Source organism: Sparus aurata, chromosome 17 (genome assembly GCF_900880675.1).
Source record: "Sparus aurata chromosome 17, fSpaAur1.1, whole genome shotgun sequence".
Lineage (NCBI taxonomy): Eukaryota > Metazoa > Chordata > Actinopteri > Spariformes > Sparidae > Sparus > Sparus aurata.
In genome coordinates, this window is record NC_044203.1 from 32,711,602 (window position 1) to 32,731,848 (window position 20,247).

Here is a 20,247-nt window from a genome sequence, read left to right on the forward strand (position 1 = left end):
TAACGTAGGGCTCCATGGATAAAGATTACTTTGTATTATTATTAGAAGTTTGACACAGGATGAACAAGTGTAAGGTATGAAGTAATTCATGGCAATGTTGGAACATCGAATACAGAAATGTCTTCCATTGGCCCCGGGCAGCAACAGCCTTCTACTATTACCGCTGTAATACTAAAATGAGACATACCATGAATTAGGACCACAGACGTTGTTAACTGCTATTCAGACTTCAGTTTGATGCACACTTCAGGAAGGAGCTCTATTAAAATCTAGCACATCTGATCATCTGAACCCATTAAATGAAATCTACACTCAAACACATATGTTCTATTGTTTAAGAAACGCTTTCATCAGCCTTTAGAAGGAAGAAGAATGATAATTGCTATGTTTTGTAAGAGCGCACCAGGATTTCAAGACATATAAAGCATCCAACCCAGTGATCCACTGATTCTAAATGTCACTTTTTCTTTTTTCTTTTTACATTTAATTAAAACAAAACAAAAAAAACATAGCCCTACATTTAACCTTAGAAATTTTTTCAAGCAGAAAGAGATGGATATTTTTAAATAAAAACTTTAAGAAGAGACTGTAAATGAGCCAGTTTCAAGATTTAAAAACCTTGAGATGTGAGAGTTTGCTTCCTGGAGGCTACACACTGAGACTCCAATTAATTTATCTGAGACTGCTCAATTTTGAGTTTAACTGTGATAAAGATTTTAAAAAATGTTCACAGTGATATCTTATTTTCTATTCTATCATTGTCACTGCTTAGTGCCTAATGTCCCTGATTTTTTTTGTGTATGCTTTACTGTCATTTCACTTGACACTTGTGTCATCATCTTATTCTACCGCAACATTTCTTTGAGGTTACAGTGATGCCAAACACGTATCTGAAACTTTAACTCAAGATAATGCTGAAAACTTGAGGTGAACATCTGTGATTTAAATATCCTCGAGAGCAGCTGCAGAAGCTACTATTTTTGATAAAGTTAAAATCGCGTTGAAGAGGAGTCATTTTACTCACATCAGATAGGTGCAAGGCCATCAAGACACAGTGCTGATAAAAACACCTGCACACATACACTATACCAAAGACCCTGGTTTAGAATTCTGTGACAGGGATTAAGTGTGGAAAGGTAAAATGTGTGACACAACAGTATTGAAATGCAGTACTTGCAACGACCCACCAGTGGCCCCAACGACTCTGAAGACTCTGTAAGGACACTCCCACACAGAGTTTAAAGAACGTGCAAACTCTCCTCCAGTTAGATCTGAAGACGTCTCTTGGGTAGGAGGTGAAACGTCTTCAAGAAACTATAAAACAAGTCCAGTGGCCTTTGATTCAGCACTTACAAATGCAGTATTGTATTCATCATCATTTCCTATTGCAATGTAATATATTCGCAAAATATATTTTTTTAAACCATATCCTGCAGCTCAACTAGAAGCTGGATAGAAATCTATATAAAGCTCCCGAAAAGTCTGAACACAGATAACTTTCTCCACAACCCCTCTGACCTTCATTTACTTAAAACACCAACTACAAATACACCTGCACCTATAAACACACATCTGCTCTCCCAGTATAAAGTATCTGCTGAGAAGGTGCTACACTTTATCATTAATAAATGTTTATGCACTGAATTCTGTGAAGCATTCTGGCTTCCACACAAAGTCTTTAACTTTGTGTGCTACTGAGTTGGACTTCAAGGGGAAACCTGAACAGTAATTAACCGCCAAAATTCCCAGAGGAAACAAACCATCATAGCAGAGGTACAGAGAGGTGCTTTGCATTCATATTTTATTTTATTGTTGCTTTGGGTTGGTACAACTAAAACAGTGCGGACATGCTGGTGTGTTCACATGCGGGAAGACAGAGCTCTTTTCATGCAGACATTTTGGTTTTCTGGGGACTATTTATGACTGCGAGTCGCAGGTCAAACTCTGAGAGCACTGCTATGATGTGTACAACCTCCATGTATTGTTGTTCTCATTCCCCTCTCTCTGTGCCTGTCTGCCTCTCATTTCTCTTGTGAGTCAGTCAGTCAGTCAGTCAGTCATTCAGTTGCTGGGTCGATGTACTGAGAGAGCCCTCTGCGGCTCGGAGTAACTGCCGACACTTGGAGCTTTCAGCAAAGATTGAGAGGCGTTGCGGGGCTGAGAGTCCTCCACACCTGTATTTTGCTGCTGGAGCTGGCAGAGAGCCAGCTCTGTAATGAGCGGTGGTGTGCACACAGTAGGGCCTGAATCACAGACTGCCAACTCAGACAAATCTCAACCTAATGACTAGCGAGGATGACTACCTCTCTGCTCACTGCGCCATGCCGGCTTAGCTGACTAACAACATGGAGATGCTAGTCCCACCAGGAACATGACACGGTGCCCAATGTACACGAAGCGTTCCTGAACAATGACCTAGAAAAGCTGCATGTCAGACAATGGGAGAAATGCGAAGCAGCTTACAGGAAACATAGACCACATGGTGGGGTGACAAACAAGGCCAGCGTATGTGAGACGTTTGAATGTGTTCATGTTTGCAGGATAGATTACAGTTTGATGGCTCATTCACAAAGAGCCGGAGCAAGTGGCACTTAGCATGCATCTTGAATATCATTCAACTGACGGGTGTCAAACAGTAAGAGGCACTTGGGTGATTATTAGTCCCACAATAATCACCATGGAATTAAACGTAAGCAGAAAGCTAAATAGATCATTAATTAGGCGTATTAATGTTTTAATTTGAACGTAATTCTGAACCAACATATTGGTGGTTGCTCATTCACATTAGGCCTGTATGTTAAGCTTTGAGTGGCTCCTCTAGTTTCAACATTTTCTTTTTCCTCATTAACATGCAACACAGGAGCTATGAAACCCGCCAAGGAGCTCAAAATCTAATCAGATAATCTACTCTGCAGGGGGAAACCTGTGATGGAGAGACAAAGCGTCATTCAGGTATTGTTCTTCAGCGTGTGTGTCTGAACAGATAGCAGAGTATAGTTCTGATATGATTTCCTTTGTGTTTCTAGATCGCTCTAAAGCTACTACAAGAACAGCTACGGTATCTATAATCTCAAGTCAAAGATTTACCGAAAAGTTCCGGAAACTTTGGCACCCGGGAAAGACCTTTGATGAATACAGACATCAAATACGTTAATGTGACAGGTGAGATATGCCGTACACAAACTAACACTACAGCAGAACAACAGAACAAGAGCTAACGTAATCAAGCTATTTCACACATGGCCACCAACAAGGCCTGACTGCATTACAACTTACGGAATAAATTCTAAATCAATTATAAGTTACCCTGAAGCTGTGTTGATAGTGCAGTTTTTACAAGTCAAAACAGGCTTACAATTTTAATTTGACTGTGAAAACACACGGCTAGAGGTTTAAAACAGCTACAAGCAGACTGTAATTACAAATGTTACCCTCCATCACTGTGATCCACGCCACAACCATCGCAGTGACTGTGAGGAAACACACACACACACACACACACACACACATACACAGACAGATAAGACAGAAGGAAAATGTTTGGAGACATGACAAAAATTAAGACAGACAGACAGACCAGCGGATGCACACAGAAATTTAAACCAGAGAGAACAAGCATATGCAGAGGAATGATCATAGAAACAGATAAAAAGTGAGTGTCAGGCGAGGAGACGGACCAACAGAAATAATCACCAGGACAGATAAGCAGACTGTTTGAGATAAGGACAAACGCACATGCAGACAAGTGTGAAATCCAGACATTCAGTGAGTGACAGCAAAGGACAACTTGAAAGGCCATGACTAAGCCAATATCCAGGCCTCATCTGCATATATTTCCATACAAGATGGTGCAGGAGACTGTCGCACAGTCGACAGGTGGAGGCTCACCTTCCCCGGCGTTATAAGCCAGAATGGAGCGTGTCCTCATCTGCTTTCCCTCGATGGTTTTGCTGGAGCAGGTCTGAGAACAAGTAGACCAGGAGGTCCAGTCGCTGAGCACGCAGTCCCTCGAGCAAGGCACCTCACAGGGCACGGGCTCCAGAGCCGGGGAGGACGAGCAGAGATTTCTGTCCACCTCTTCGCCTGAAGGAAACAGTGAAATATACACCATCAACACAGAGGAAGAAAGGAAGGACAGACTGAAGCTGCATTTGAACGTAAAATATAATTCATTTCTACACTGTATAATTCACTAAAAACAAGGGAACAACACAGTAGATTCAGATGACTGGGTGACAAAACTGAAATCTAACCCGATAACAGCGGTATATCAGAGAAATCTCAGAATAGGGTTGCCACATCATAAGGTTTCATGGTTTCACAGCATCATCATATACATTATCACAAACGTATTACTATTACCATCAGCAACACAGACCCAAAGTCAAATGTGTAAGACTGTAGATTTTTGAGTCCTAATCACACTTTGTCAAATACTGAGGCAAAGGGGATTGTAGGCTCGGTCGGCCAGCGTCCAAAAGTCAGTATTTGACGAGTTGTGACTGAGACTCAAAAATCAACTTACCAACTAACCATCAGGAGCCATTTCAGGGCTTCTAGTGTAGCCACAGACTACCAGGATAATGGATAACCCAGCCAAGACTTCCTCTTTTGCGCACTGGTCGTTGTTTAGAGTCAGATTACCGAATTGAAACGATAACAATTTGACTAATCACTATTAACAGAGACTGATGCAGGTAAATAAAACAAACATATAAACTAATAAATGCTTACATATCACCAGACAACAGCTGATGGGTTACAAATTGCATTCGGATCAGTGCGTTCTACCTCTTTAGCTCTAAACATGGACCGTTTACTTGCCCACTAAAATGTGATTGCTCAATACTACTTAGGCTACAAACAAAAAACTGTATCTCATCCATTGCCTACAGGTTCAGAATTCATATGCAGATATGTGTTCACAGAATTTAATATCAGAGTAATATTCTCTTGATAAAAATGTGGTTATATTAGTTTATAATCTTGAAGAGTATATAATGTAATAAAGGGATATAATGAAGTCCTGTTTAATGCTAATTGGGATGTCAGTGGGAATGGGAGGGTATATATTTTCCATATATTAATGATTATCTCGTAGAAACTAGCATCTGTGTTTCCAGGCATTGATTCCAGGACTTGATTTTGGTTTCCTGGCCCTTAAATGTAAAAAAAAAGATGCATTTTGCATTTTCGTCCATGGTTTAAGGTTCAGAAAATGCTTAAATTCCATATGCTGTTCGAAGTATAGAGTCCAGCCCTTTCAGTTTATTTAAATTAATATAGTCCTGAACATAAGAGTTTTAAGTTGCAAGCTGAAACAGGTGGTTTTGCATTCGTATCTGTAATTATAGTCAAAATTTTATATGCATTTATGGGCCAAGTTTGTTACTCAGAAACTGCCATCTGTGCCTCCAGGCAATGGATTACAGTCATTTTAGAGGAAGTTTAATTGAATGACATAAAAATAATAAAATCAATATTTGGTCCGAGGAATTCTCTTGTGACAGTAAAAGTACTGCACGGATATTAGCCAATCATATTATCCCATGATGATACAAATTAGCCAACGCTACATTGTTTTTTTTAAATCAAAAAATGAATATTATTACCAAGATATCCTCATTAGTGTGTCCTCTGTAATTACCCCCTTAATCACCATGTTTGTGTGACCAAGCTACAGTGCTTATTCTGGGGGTTCACCGTTTTATGCTCCGTAGCACATTCATAAAAATATCTACCAACTGGGGAATAAATGCTCAACACAGAAGTCTAGGAAGGAGTGATACAGTTGATAAAAACATGAGCACCAAAAAAAAACTGCCTCATGAATCGCTGAGTGAAACCTGTGAACCTTGCCTATTGAGTATGTAGACAAGGTGGGAACTTGGGTAATGAGAATAAACTGGAAGGCTTAAAGATTAATCGAAAGAATTAGATTACCACCCTCAAACTACACTTCAGTCCAGAGACGGTTGGAGCAGCTGGGAAAATGAACAGCTGTGTGTCTTAATCGATGGCGCAATGTCAAGCACACAGCTCAATTCAAATTGTAGAGGCGTGCTTGTTTTCTTAAGCCGCCTGTTGTCCCTCGGACGACTGAGGAAGGATATATTCCAAATTGGCAAGAGATTTGACTTGGCATTCTTTTGACGGAGCTACGTGGCTGGTAAGGAAATCTGGGACATGAATTGGAAATTTGAAGGATACAATAATACATTATACAAACTATATTCCTAAACAGCATGGAGAGAGTAGACATTCCAGAAAAGGTTGATTAAATGAAGCAGTGATTCATCTTTTCTGTGTGATATCAAGCAATCTTGAGCCAAGCCAGGTTTGCAAACATGATGATTAATTTCACGAGGATGGAGGTGGAGTTGACGGGCATCTCACTGAAAGATTTATGGACAATATTAATGTAACTGAATAAATTACAAAGTCAGACAGTTATTTCCTGCTGTCTCTTGGTCTCGTCAGGCTGATAAATTGCTTTATGCACCTTTAAATACAAACTCAACCTTATTTGCGAATAATGTTAAATGGGAGGCTACATCAACGATCCCGTGAAATCAAAAACTTAACACTACAAATAGCAAAAAGCATTCTAAGTATTGACACGTCTGATGTTTGGAGTTGGTCCAATATTTCTTTATTTTTGTGATTCGCCACAGAAATAATTCAACATGTTTCAAGTGTGTTTTCCATATTGATATGACGACAGGCTCTGACCCCGTTTTATGGTTTATCGGTAGAATATTCATATCAATGCACTCTTGACTCGGCCCATCTCCATACTAAAGTGGCATTGAACATGGCAAAAGAAAACTCACATGGGACTCCGACATTTTTACACCGTCGATGTTTTATTAATGAGCTCCCTACATCTGCCATGAGTGGATTATATTAACCCACATACTCATCTGCGTTGTTTCAAGTGCTGCCATGAACCGTGCAGAGAATATTTTCCCCTGAAAGAGATGCATACATCCAGGAAAATCTAAAGCTTTTAACGGTTGAATTGAAATTTCAAGCAGAGGAAAATTGCTCGAGCTTCAAAAGTCAGACTGGGCCTGACTTTGCATTAAGATGTCACTTTGACAGATTCGCAGTGAACCAGTCATGACTGAACTGAGAAGGCACGCAAATAAGAAGTGACAAGGGACCCGGGCAGTTTCTTCAGGCTCACACAGAGAAAAACATGAATGAACAGAACACCCACTATGAGAGGAAAACCTCCATGCTCAGTGTGCAGAGAAGACACAGCTCTCTGCCTAAGTGGGCAAGCAGTCAGCAAGGGGAATATCAATAGCCAGTTTCAATAACGTTTGTATCGACCTTCGCCTGTTGTCTGGGGCCCGGCTGTGTGGCCTTTTTCTTTTATGACTGGGACACACTTGGAGAAAATATACAGCTGACATCGCAGTGAAAAATCTCTGAGGCGAAAAAGCGGAGTGAAAACCCAAACAGAACAAATCAATTTTCATCAGATGGGGGAGTGAAGGTGTGTGTGTGGTGGGGTGGGGATCAATCAACTGAAGTCAGGGGAGAAAGAACAGAGCAGAGTCTCTGTTAACTCTGGCACTACAGGCCTCGCTCTCCACCGGACCAACTTCACTGAATACCTGCAGTTAATACAAGAAGTGTGATTTGTGGGAGACGTTAGAAGGACAAATCAAGTGCACGAAAGGCAAAAACATGAACAAAGTCACCGTATGGGATCGTAAAATGAAGATTTACTGAGTACATCTGGAAGAGAATTAGATTCCAAGAGCTGCAGCACTTTCTAACTTTACATGCTGAATAAATAAAAGTGGTATGTAATCTACACCAGGCTGGGGAAAAAAGCAACTGTATAAAAATCGATACTGTGTTGTACCTTATTTTGCCTGGCACTTGTCCACAACCTGAAGGCAACAGAAAGTCTGGAAATCATTTCTGCACCATCGCCCCTTGTATTAAAGATTTACAGTAATAAAGAGTAGCAGTAAAAATCAGGAGCAGCAAAGGGCACCAGATACTCCAAGACTCAGGGCCATGGAGGATTGATTTGATTTAGTGTGAGTAAGGTTTAATTGTGCGTGCTGAGAGGAAGACAGTAATGAGAGAGACAGCGTGAGAGAGGAGGCGACGCTGAATCAAGCAAGCGTTAAAGTAGGAGAGGTTTAACAGGGGGAGAGACAGGAGGAGAGAGGATAGAGGAGTGGAGGCAGAGAACTCCTCACAAAGTTGATGAATGGCAGCCGGGAGTGGAGTCGTGGAAATCTCCTCACGTACAGAGCTGTACAGCGGGAGGTGGAGGGTCAGTGGAGAGGTGACCTTGAAAAATATGGGATTTGTCACACAATGTGAGACCTGCACTTCTTCAAAGAGAATGGAGATGGGTCAAAAGCAGAACTCACAGGATGAGAAAGTAGAAAGTCGGAATTGCATTTCAAATTCGGTGAAATCCTCTCATCTATCAAAACAATGAGACTGAACTCTCCCCCCTCACCGTTGCTGTTGACACACTGGACCTGCGCCAGCCGGGTGCCGGGGCCACATGGCTTCCCATCATCAGGAACACACTCATCCAGGCTGACCAGTTGCCAGTTGTAACAACTGGGCTCGTCACACGGCACCGCCTCCACCAGGTGCGGGCAGTTTCCAGGTCCTCCTGTTGGCTCGTTGGTGATCCGTCGTCTTCTCAGTTTAAAACCTGCATCGTGGCAACAGAGTAGAACAACAGTCACCACAGTAACAAAGTGTTCTGAAACGGTTCTATATTTAAAATCAAGTGTGAATATGTCTCTTACATTTTATTCTGCCTTATCTTCATAGTCTTCATACTCCACCTTACTGACAGCTTTAGCTACAGGTTACTTTTCAGATTAAGATTCTAAAATTAGGATTTTGTAGGAATTTACACATAAATCATTCTGACAGGCTCAAAACTAATTGTTGAGGATTAAAGAACCTCATTCATCAAGCAAGAACCTCAAGCAAGTCCAGTTGCCTTTGATTTTGGGGTGAACTGACTCTGTAAAGTAGTTTTAGCTGTAATGAAGGAGTTTGGAACCGTGGAATTAGTTTTTTTTTACTTAAGTAAATAATCTGAGTACTTATTCAAGCATTGATGATAGATGTTCTGGATTAGCTTGGTTTGGTTTGATGGCTGACTTGATGAGACAGCTCATTAATACTAATGAGGGAAAAACTTTGATGATTTCCCCACATGGACCGAGCACTCGGGGCAATCAGAAGTCCTACTCCGCCCATCTTGTTACAGTATGCCCTGAGTTTTTACCTCCAGTAACGTTACAGATGAGCAGTCATTATGCACATGTGACCAATAAATCAAGTCAGGCAAAGAAGTTGGCCTGTGACACTGAGGCTGATCATTTAATTGCTCTTTCCCATACATCGCATTAAATTATGTTAAATTTTGCATGAACATTTTACTCCACCCAGACTATGACGGCACTGACTGAACAATTGCTACCTACTGATACAACAGAAGGTACATTTTGTGCTGAAAGTGTCTTGTTAATGTGGCTGCAGTACCGTCTACAGAATGGTATGTTTCCTATGTATTTTTAACAAGATGTCCTCCTACCAGACGTTCAATCATTAACTATTCAGTGTTATGCTCTGAAGCTATGCGGCCATACATCGCTGGTATAAAATTGATAGTAATACGTAGAAAAACTATAATGAATATCACAGACTGATGACCGCTTACAGTATCTCAATTCTATTGTTTCAGAAAAAAAATACAATAGTGTCAGATAGAGTGTAAAAAGAAAAACGCTTAACCATAGTATTTGGGTTATTATAGTGGAGAGCAGCCAGATGAAGGTAATGAAAGTGCTTATGTTTTGTCATGCTCACATTCATTTGAATACGTTGGTAAAATTCCTGGAAATATTAACAAGGAACAAATAAAGAGGTCATTGTTGTTTCCTCACAGAGTGAAACCGTCAGTATTCATATCAGATAATGGAAAACATTTCTTTCGACATTTTTAATATGTTTAATGGAGCCAAAAATAAAGAGTCAGTGGTATTTAGAAATACATAAACATTTTAATTGGCCTGAGAAACTGGCCATTATCGCCTTTTAACAATAAAATAAGCACAATAACTGTTACAAATTAATCTCTAAATTAATTTATAAACGTATGAAAATATAAAAAAATATACAAGCTCCTCAGGAGTTCAATGACTTTGCCTTTCCGCAAACAGACTTTGAGTTTCTGGCTCAATCTAACAGAAATGTCAGCTTTTCCATTTCGGGATCAGTATGTGGAATCACCTGCAGTACTTAAAGCGGATCCCGACTGGGATCATTTTAAAATCAAACATCTTCTAGATGGATCAGATCATGTTTACATGAATGATCAGATGCTTTTTGTTCTATTGTTTTGTTTTACAGTTTGTCTTGTAGTGTTCTGTCTGTTTTTATTTATATGTATTCATTGTTGAACTTCTCTTTGTATTGTCTCTTGTGGATTTGATGTTGAGTTTCATGTTTCATGTTTTTTTAAAGGCTCATCTAGGGAAGGGAATTGCAAATTAGCCTAGATTATAAATGCTGAGAACTGTAGCATCAGTTTATGCGTCATACATTTCCCTTTACAAATACACATTAAATAAATAAATGATTCTAATACTGAAAGCACCATTAAACCATCAAACCTTATCTTCATACCTTTCTTTCCAGCCTGGTCGTCACAGTTCTCGAAGGTGCACGGCCCCCAGGCCCCCCACGGTGACACCTCACAGTCGATGGGACAAGGGATTTGGCACAGCTGGGACCGGTTGGGGATCGGACCCACGCACAGCTTGTTTTCCACTGGGCGGGAGGCTGTGCCGATGAACAAAATAAAGGAAGCACAAATAAGATGCATTTAAAATGAAGCTGCTTTACTTTGATCCTATTCTGGTTTGTCTTCATGTAGGTCTTTTTTTATTGTAACCAGCATTACAATCAACAGGAACAAGGGATACAATAATGCTCATTTACTTTCATTCCTGGCAGTACAGTCCCTTTAGAGAGCAGATGAGAAGCACAGTGAAAAAACAAAACATGCCTGTGAGGTAGACACTATTATGCCTTTGTTTTGTTTTTATCGCCTCCATGTTAGCATGTCAGAATGATAAATTAGCAATGATTATCTCATGCAGTGCCTTGCTAGAAACATAAAAGAGTTGTGGAGCTTGGCCCATCCACTCTCAACGAAGACAGGAGAGAGGATGCAACAATACAACAGTCAAGGTGTAAGAGAACAGTAATGTCTTGGCTCATGTTTATTCCATGAGGTGTAATTTGGCACTTACTTCCCCTTGCCGTGCCATATTGGCTTTAGAGAGCCTTTTTCATGATACGACGGGTTAGTCCATGCCTGTCTGAACTCACACTGAGGAACTTTGTGGGAATAAAAAGCAGAGATGCTATCGCCATGCAAGGCAAAGCTCTGTGACAACTGTGCAGAATACATTTCTACATGTCTGCTCAACCGTGCCGCGATAAATAAACTCGAGGTGTGGCATTATGCATGCACAAACTGTATGTATGCGTTAGTGTCATTTTAAAGGGGAGCTGCTGCATCTTCAAGATTCATGTTTTTTTTTCCCCCCCTTTTTGAGTTTATATTCGATACTAGATGGTGCAGATTGACAGAGAAGGAGAAAGTGGTGATGATAGCAAAACTGATTCAAAATCCATCCAAAGTTAAAAGGGGCATTACTTAGCTTTGGGGATTGGTGGCTGTTATGTTGTATGGTCCCTACAGGACTTATTTAACATCTTGTGAATGCACCTAATTGCTTAAAGTTGGATGAGAAGATTGATACAATTACCATTTATGTAGGTTAGAAATTAAGCTACATCGCAGCAGCTGGTTAGCTTAGCTCATCTTAGCATAAAGACGGGAAACAGGATGAAACAGCTAGCATGGCTCTCTTCAAAAGGCAACAACATTTCCCTACCAGCACTGTTAAAGCTCACTCATTCACCCATTACATCTAGTTTGTTTTATCCACACAAAAACCAAAGAGCCCAAGCAGAATATTGTGTTTTATTGCAGGATTATTTGACCTTGGACAGAGCGAGGCTAGCTGTTTCCCCTTACGTCCAGTCTTTGTTCCAAGCTGTCCGGCTGTAGCTTCATATTTAACAGAGTGATATGAAAGTCGTATTAATCATGGTCTCATCTCTGATTCCCAAGATGTTGGCCTATTTTTCTAAACCAGTGGCTCAACAGGGCAACACCTTGATGCTTCCTTTGTGTTAAAGGGAGTTCTGCTCGTTCAGCAGACCGATTCAACCCCCCGTCTGGAGCTCCACACTTTGACTGACACCAACAATCCTTTATCCTTTTCTCAGCCCCACTAATACAAAGCAATCATGAGGAGCCGTGTGTATGGATCCAGTTCATTCTTAAATGCATACCAAGTGCTAATGAATAACCTTCAAAGCTGCATAAAATATAGAGACATTTTATTTTAGTGAGACAGAGCTGAAACCTGATATCTTCACTGAGACTATAATTAATAGTCTTTTCATTTCATTTTCTCTGCTAAGAGTCATTTCAGAAGATATTAACCACAAGAATAATTTAACACTGGAAAAAAGATTCTTATGAAAGCGAACCTGTAACAGACAATATGATATCAAGCACAATTTCCTCAAATCAATACGACCTCTCCAGAGAGTTTGGTGTTGTTTTCATCTCCTGTAATCAACTCAGGACACTGTGGTGCTCACTGGACACCTGTTAATGTAGGTAGACTTTGCTTTATTTGAATTTGATGGAAAATATTGAACATTGAGTTAGCATCTTTTGTTGTGTGTGTTTGGGATATTTCAAAGTTCTTCCTCCGGCAAAAGAAAATCCACCTCAGTCTTAAGACCTCATTTATGGCATGAAAGCTTGAAACAGAGAAGAAGGACGGATTGATCTCAACTTTTCAAGTGCTGAGTGATACATTTCAAATACATCAGATATTTAGTTATTCAGATTAAAAAGACCTCTTCACATGATCAACCTGAGGCACTTTATTGCCTGTATTCAAACTGTTCCTACAAGACATCTAAGAGCTTAAAGTCTCTCATCATCAGGAGAGCCGAATCATAATTCCCTTGGAACTGTACACGGGAAGGCAAGTGCGGCTTTTGAAATGCAAAATGCTTAATTCCTCTTACAAATACACTGAAAGTCGAACACTGAGTTTGCTGAGCCACTGTTAATCCATGTCTTATTGGGGAACTACACTGCCTTCAATCTTTTAACATCAATCCACTTGGGGATACAAAATTGAGGACCAACACAGAGTATTGAAGAGTGAGAGAAAAAAAAAACCCTCTCTATATCCTGCTTCTCTATTAGTCCATTTCATAGTGTTCTCTCCAGTGAGTTCCTTTTTCTATTGTGCTGAACTGACAACGGAGGGAAAAATCCCTCATGCGAGTGTGGCTTACTGTCTGCAGGAGTGGAAAATGTCTCACATCTCAATTTCCATATTCTGTTTGTGGAGGAACAAAGTTTTTTCTGACAGTCCCCTCAAAGCTTCAACTTGTCTGCCCGGATTTTTTATGGGCGAATACAGAACTTTGTTGTAATACTACTTGTCCCTTTGTAGGATTTGGCAACAATCCCGGACATCCTGCATAAAGAGAAGCAGGGCGTGTAACTTTGTTGAAGTGTGTTGTGTACATTTATCATCAACATATATATACATTTAATTATTACAGCAGTGAGTCAAGAGCAGACATTCTAAGTGTTGTTAAAATCATTATTTGAATTATTATCATGTGTTGTTTTCCCTTTGTGATCCATTGTTATGTTAGGAAAGAAGTGAGGAAACAAGGAGAGAGGAAGAGGAGAAGATAGGAGAAGAAAGGAAAGGAAAGGAGAAATTAGGGAAGGATAGGAGAGGTCAGAAGAGGACAAGAAAGGAGAGGTAACAAGGAATCGAGGAAATGAGTAGAGTGGAGGAGAAGGACAATTTAAGAGTGGAATCAAAGTGGAATTCAAATGAATGAGGAGAGCAGAGGAGAGGAGACAATGGCAGAGGGAAGGACAGGACAGGACAGGGCTTTGTTATCAGCGTGACTAAGAAGACCTACCTGTAATCTGGAAGGTGATGGAGAGGAGAGGGGGGACACTAGGCTTCTGCTGTCTTTGGGTCTGACCCGCTGCAATTACAGGGGAGATAGCGCTATTAGCTACGCACACACACTGGGGAGACGGAGGCACTATCAAGCAAACACAGAGTGTAACAGGAAACACAAGAGACAGCCAGAGACTAATGCAACAGCAGGAGAGGCCGCAGAGAGCTGGGCCTCGCATCACAGGCTTGTTTGCAATAAACTGCTTTAAGAACATGATTAAATCGGTCTTTTATTATCTTTGGTCTGAGCGACAGTGGAAGTTTTGTTTGTGCATCACTTATTTTGAGCCACGGTTCACCATCAAAGGCCACATACACTTTTGGTGACCATGTCATGCGATCAGGTTGGAGATTTTGGTGTTTGCAATCAAAATAAATCAGATTACAGTCTTTTCAACTTTGGAGCAACAGACTCGGTGCTGCTCATAGCAGCTAATTAGCTCAGCTGAAAGTCCGTGTCAGTCCACATTGTAAATTTGTCTTTATAGGCTTTCCAGGTATTTAATGGAGTAGGTCAACATTTTTATGCTCCTTCACCGTCTTTCCAAGATTGGAATGAAAAGATCAATATCACTCTCATGTCTGTGTGTCAAGTACAGAACTGGAGTCAGGATGTCTAAAGCCTAGATTAGCATAAAAATTGGGAGCAGGGGAAACAGCTAGCCTTGCTCTTTTCAAAATAGACCTCCCAGCAGCTCTAAAGCTGAATAACTAAAGGTCCAATATTGTAGAAAGTACGATTCTCAAGACTTTTTTAATTATAAAGCAGGTCTAGGTGCTGGTATAGTCTCAGACAGCCAGACCTATCTCTACAGCACTGCACCACTAAAAGCGATGAAAAAAGGTCTGGCAGCATCGAATCACATTCAGGTATGGGGGGAAAAAACACTTATTTGCATGTTTCTCAACCAATCACAATAGTCTTAGGGGTGCTAACCCTGGATGCAGCAATAGTGTCCCTGCAAAATAGTGTCGGGGGGAACATCGATGTCACAATTATACAGTCACCGCCCTCAGCCACACCTCCAGCATGGCCGTGAAGCTTTAACACAGTTTTTTGCCCATACTGTAACTGAAGACGCTACGTAGAATAATAACATGCACTTAAATCACTAATTATTGATTTTACATTTCTGCTCACGTACTGATAAAACAAACACACACTGCACAAATAAGACCACTGAGGAGATTTAATTTCTTTAATAAAGACAGAGCGAGCCTAGCTGTTTCCCCTTGCTTGCATTCTTTATGCTAAGCTAGGCTAACCCAGTCATTACCCCTGCTCTTTATTTAAAGCAAAGGCATGTGATTGGTATCACTTTTCTTGACTTACTCCAAAAAGAAAATACATTTTAAAAAGGTAAAGAAAAGGAACTTTTCCTTTTATATCCTCTGTCATCAGCGGTTTTGGTGCGACCCGAGTTCTAAAAGACACTTCTAACCTGCAGTGACAGGATGAACTTAAACATTTCTAATAAGCCTCCCCGGATACACTCAGTCTCATTACACTTTCTAAAGGACTTTTGAGTCAATCTCAAATCTTAAATAGTTGGAAATGTGACCAAAATGTCAAATCCCATGAGGTTTAGAGAAGTGCTTGAGGCACCTATATGCTCCAGCTGAGCAGACCCAAAGATACACAGCCTTAGATGTGGAAGTGCCGGATGACATTACTTAGGCTGCGATACTGATCTGGGGTCATATGGGAACCACTCCCCCATAAAGATTAAGGTTAAGATTTAGGAGGTTGTAAGCTGATTTCAGATCTTGGCCTGAGGGGATCTTCCGCCCTTTTGCATGGTGATATTTATGCAAGAGAGTGGAGGGAAGGAGAGCGCTGGTTGCAGGAAACTTCACTGAACCACTGTCTACCTCTCTGTCTCAGTGGTATGCTGGAAGATTACCCCCCAATGGAGGGAAGAGAAATCCTGCACCACGAAGATAAGAACTTTGAGCATGTGTGTACGTGTGTGTGTGTGTGTATGTGTGTCTTCTCGCAAACACACAAGTCACGCACTTTTCTGCACCGGCAGCCCTAGCAGCAACACTCTCAACATGTTTGATATATGAACCTTCAGCTGTATCTTAACAGAGGTTATAGGCGCCTCAGTGTGTATGATCATTCCAGTACTCTGTGATCTCCCTCGCCCTATAGCAATTTATCTGGAGGCGAGAAAGAAGGAAAGATTCAGAGGAAATACAAACTCATAAGGTCTACATAAAACATCACTTCATATATACAACATTCTCTGTCTATCGATGTTTAACTTGGGTCCCAGACTCATTATTCTTTAATTAGGGCTGATACACAGAGAGCCAAAGGGCCACTGATCAATTCAAACTCTGAGAAACAATGCTTGGCCATAGAAAATGCTCTGCCAGCTCTTCCCTCACATCTCATTTATCATGAATTTATTCAACATCACATAAGATAATTTTAGATCAATATGAGAACCCTTCAAGAAATGTTAAAAACAAAATGTATTCCTGTAACACAACATTGAGTTAGCTCAAAGGCAGTTCATCAAAGCATAACAGCGGGATCGGGCTGCATCAGCTACCGAATAAATTCTGTGCATATTCCTTCTTAAGTTCCTGGAGATTACAAGCTTGTGTTGTGCGAAAACTATACCTTAGTGCTTGTTTAACTAGTAGCTATTAAATATATGCACGACCACCTAATCAGAAGTTTTTAGGGTGACAAACAATATATCAAACCTACTGACAGTACTTTGTAAATCTAGGTATCCATGAAAAATGTGTAAAAACCCCATTCAGTTTCGAATAAATTGGAATTATCTCATTATACAAACCTAATTTATTTTTTTCATCGAGTTTAACTTTATTAGCATTAAGTTGTGTAATCTGAGGCACGTTGTGTTATTTTTTGAAATGCAATTTCATGTTTAAATCTTTATTCAACAGCATTTATTAAGTGTCAGGTCAGCCCAAGTTAACTCTGATACTCTCGTCTGAGCAAGTCAAATCAAACAGCGGATTCTGTTGGTTTGACGACAGTTACACCTGGCAGGTAACAGCTGTAAATATTCAGTGCGACTAGAAATAGTTTGTGTGGTGCAACCCAGAGAATACACTTTGGTTGTAACGAAGTTCCGCTGACGCAGATTAAGTTTCAGCAGGTCAGCATCCTCTTTAAAACGACTTCTTTAAAGCATCATTTTCGACTAATGGCTGTCTGATGGTAAATTATTCTAACTGTTTTCATAATCATTTTATGTCATTTTAAAAGAAATAATGTATTTCTTGATTTACTGTAAAGAAAACTGTGACTATATTTTTAAAAATTCTACATAAATAAATAATTACCAGTGATTGGTTGGAGTAAAATACATGAAAAAATGACAATGTCCGACTGAATAATTAAATGCAAACACAACTGCATTTACAATTTATGCCACTTTTCAGGATACAACCTACAGCTCATCTCCATGTATCGACAACTTACACTAAACCCCGTTAGCATGGATAAAGTGCAGCCCAAGCACTGAGTGTGCGTGAGAGGAACATCTCTTTACATCTGGCACAAGTGGAGAGTGGGCATCTCACCACCTCTTAGACTTTGCCACTCTGTCTCTCACGCAATCAGCATGGTTGGTCTCCGTAAGCTTGGCCTCAACTAATGTCTTTAACGCCCTCTTTAAGAGGGCAGCTTTGACTTTAAGCTGGCTTGACAAGTGTCAGAATTGGAGGCCTTTGCACTTGTGACCATGACAGTCTCAGCAGGTCACACGAGCAGACAAATCCCCGTTCTAAATTACTCCTGATTTGGTTTAAAAGGAAAACATGGCGGGGGGGAAAGAGTCTAGTTGAATGTTCCAGCACAAAGACTGAAGCTGACAATGTGGCCACAGAGGGATATTTGGAAAACAGGAGATTAGAAAACATACTCAGGGTTTGTACATATTTTTCAAGGTCAAATTCAAGCACTTTTCAAGCACTTTTAAGGGTCATTTTCAAGATTTTCCAGCACCTTTTTGCTGGGGTAAAATACGTATCTACAGGAATATATATACTCGTTATTTTTACTTATCACAATTATGTACATTGTATTATGCTGTAAACATCTAAAATTATGTTTCATAATAGCAAAAACGTCAGAAATTAATTATCCAGTCTGATCCCAATTTTGTGAAAGACAGAGTTATAATGTCAAGCACTTTCAAGCACTTAAACTAAAATCCAAGCACTTTTCAGTCCTTGAAAACACAACATTGAAATTCAAGCACTTTCAAGGATTTCAAGCACCCGTACGAACCCTGCATACTACAGTGACTATTAATGCAAATGTAATATTGTACATCAGTGCATGTTTGGACATGAACTGAGTCAACGTGTAGGCTTTTATCCGTTAAAGGCATTTGATAGGTAATGATCTGCTACACATCCACCAGGGGACTGCAGTTCTCATATACTGTGTGGAGGGTTGGAGGATGTAAGTTGTCATGTAATAGTGCTTGATCAAATCTATTTGCGTTACACCAGAGAGTTCAACTGATTTGTCTCAGGCTATGCTGCGTGCTGCTGCAAGACTTGATATATGCAATTGCAGCCTTGACTTTGGTGTCAGTAATGAAGGAAGATTGGTTGACAGCCTCCTGAGATCAATACAACTAAAATGTGTGATGGACCAGAGGCAATTTTTTCGAGTTAAATAATAATATCAAAATCAAAGAAGATAGAGGAAATGGCTACCATGCCAGTGATTGCTGTTGGAGTCTTCATTTGGTCATTTTTAAGTGTGAAACCACAGGGTGTTTTTAAAGAGACGACAGGACATTTTCCAGTTGTGTTTTTAGTGACAAAACCTAATATTTGATGAGATGTTGGGACATTTCCTGATGTGTTTGTGGTGAAAGAAGTGAGTGTTTTTAACTAGACATCTGGATATTTCAGCCTTGTTTGTGGCAACAAAAGGGGATATCTTTGATGCGAAGTTGGGACATCTTCAGCCATGTTTGTGTGAACAAAACCAGGTATTTTAAGCCAAAAAATGATCTTTTTCCTAACACTAATGGTTTTATGCCTTAACCTAACCAGCCCATAAGCACAGGTTGGGTCTAGGAATCCAAACTCTTGACCTTCAATACAAGAGTTTTATTAAAATTGGTAGAAGCTTGACTGTCCTTAATATCCATTCAAAACATTGTGCAAAATCTTGATTATGAGCCCTGTAGCATCAGACAGCTTCTTAATGATACGGCCTCCTTAAAGATGATTAATACATTTATGTTAAAATATATTCAGCATGGCCCTGAAAACTCGCTTCTTATGAGCGATATCGAGAAACACTAAAGATCCGGAGCCAAGTGTTCAGGGACTCCAACGCTGCACTAAGGGTCCAAATGGTGAAGATTATTTCCCTCTCTAAGTTTGTTAAGACTGAGCACAAGGTACCTCTTATAGGCAGTGTGATTGCATATTAAGCCAATGCAAAGAAGTGAGTGGGTATAAACAGATGCAAATTTTCTCTGGAGGGCGTGAATGGAGGTGAAGATGCATCTTCACAAGCTCACCATGTTTCACCTTGAGGAACAAGTCTGAGCTTCTCACATTATTGAACACGCTGAGATACTGAAAGTGTTCAGGAGGGGTGTGAAGAGGAACATAACGGAAAGAACTTTTATAGATCAGCCCGAGATTGAGACACGAAAATATAACAGGCACACACCAGTGCTGTATACCTTACTGCTGGGAACTCATTGGGATCATTTGTGCAAGTTAACATGAGGTCAGACTGTATAATAAAACACATTGTATGTAATGCTGATAATATATGCTATAATTTAAATCTCTTTACCTCTAATTGCAGTGTGATAATATGAGCTTATAGCTTAAGAACAATTTGCTTTATGTTTTATTCCTTACCTTTGTCTTTTTCTCTGAGGTCGTTGAGGTATTTCAGGAGCTCAGCGTTGGCCTGGACGCAGTAAACTTCCCTCGTCTGCAGGCCGCCCCCACAAAGCCCTGTCAGGTTGCTACGTCGACGGTCCTGTTGGCTCAGCAATGGGTCAACTCTGCAGTCGCTCCACTCTGTGGTTCTCCAGGTGTAACTACAGAGAAGGAGAACGTGGAG

General features: G+C 40.3%; 1 protein-coding gene across 1 annotated transcript in view; it reads right to left on the minus strand.

The window, feature by feature from the left end:
* The window catches only part of LOC115567777 (thrombospondin type-1 domain-containing protein 7A-like), a 95,253-nt gene that overhangs the window by 66,072 nt on the left and 8,934 nt on the right, over positions 1–20,247 (minus strand). Inside the window, exons 4-7 of the mRNA XM_030394624.1 lie at positions 20,040–20,224; positions 10,690–10,845; positions 8,495–8,698; positions 3,889–4,083 (exon numbers count right to left, since the gene is read on the minus strand). Coding sequence (XP_030250484.1) covers positions 3,889–4,083; positions 8,495–8,698; positions 10,690–10,845; positions 20,040–20,224 — 740 coding nt within the window. The remainder of the gene's footprint in view (positions 1–3,888; positions 4,084–8,494; positions 8,699–10,689; positions 10,846–20,039; positions 20,225–20,247) is intronic.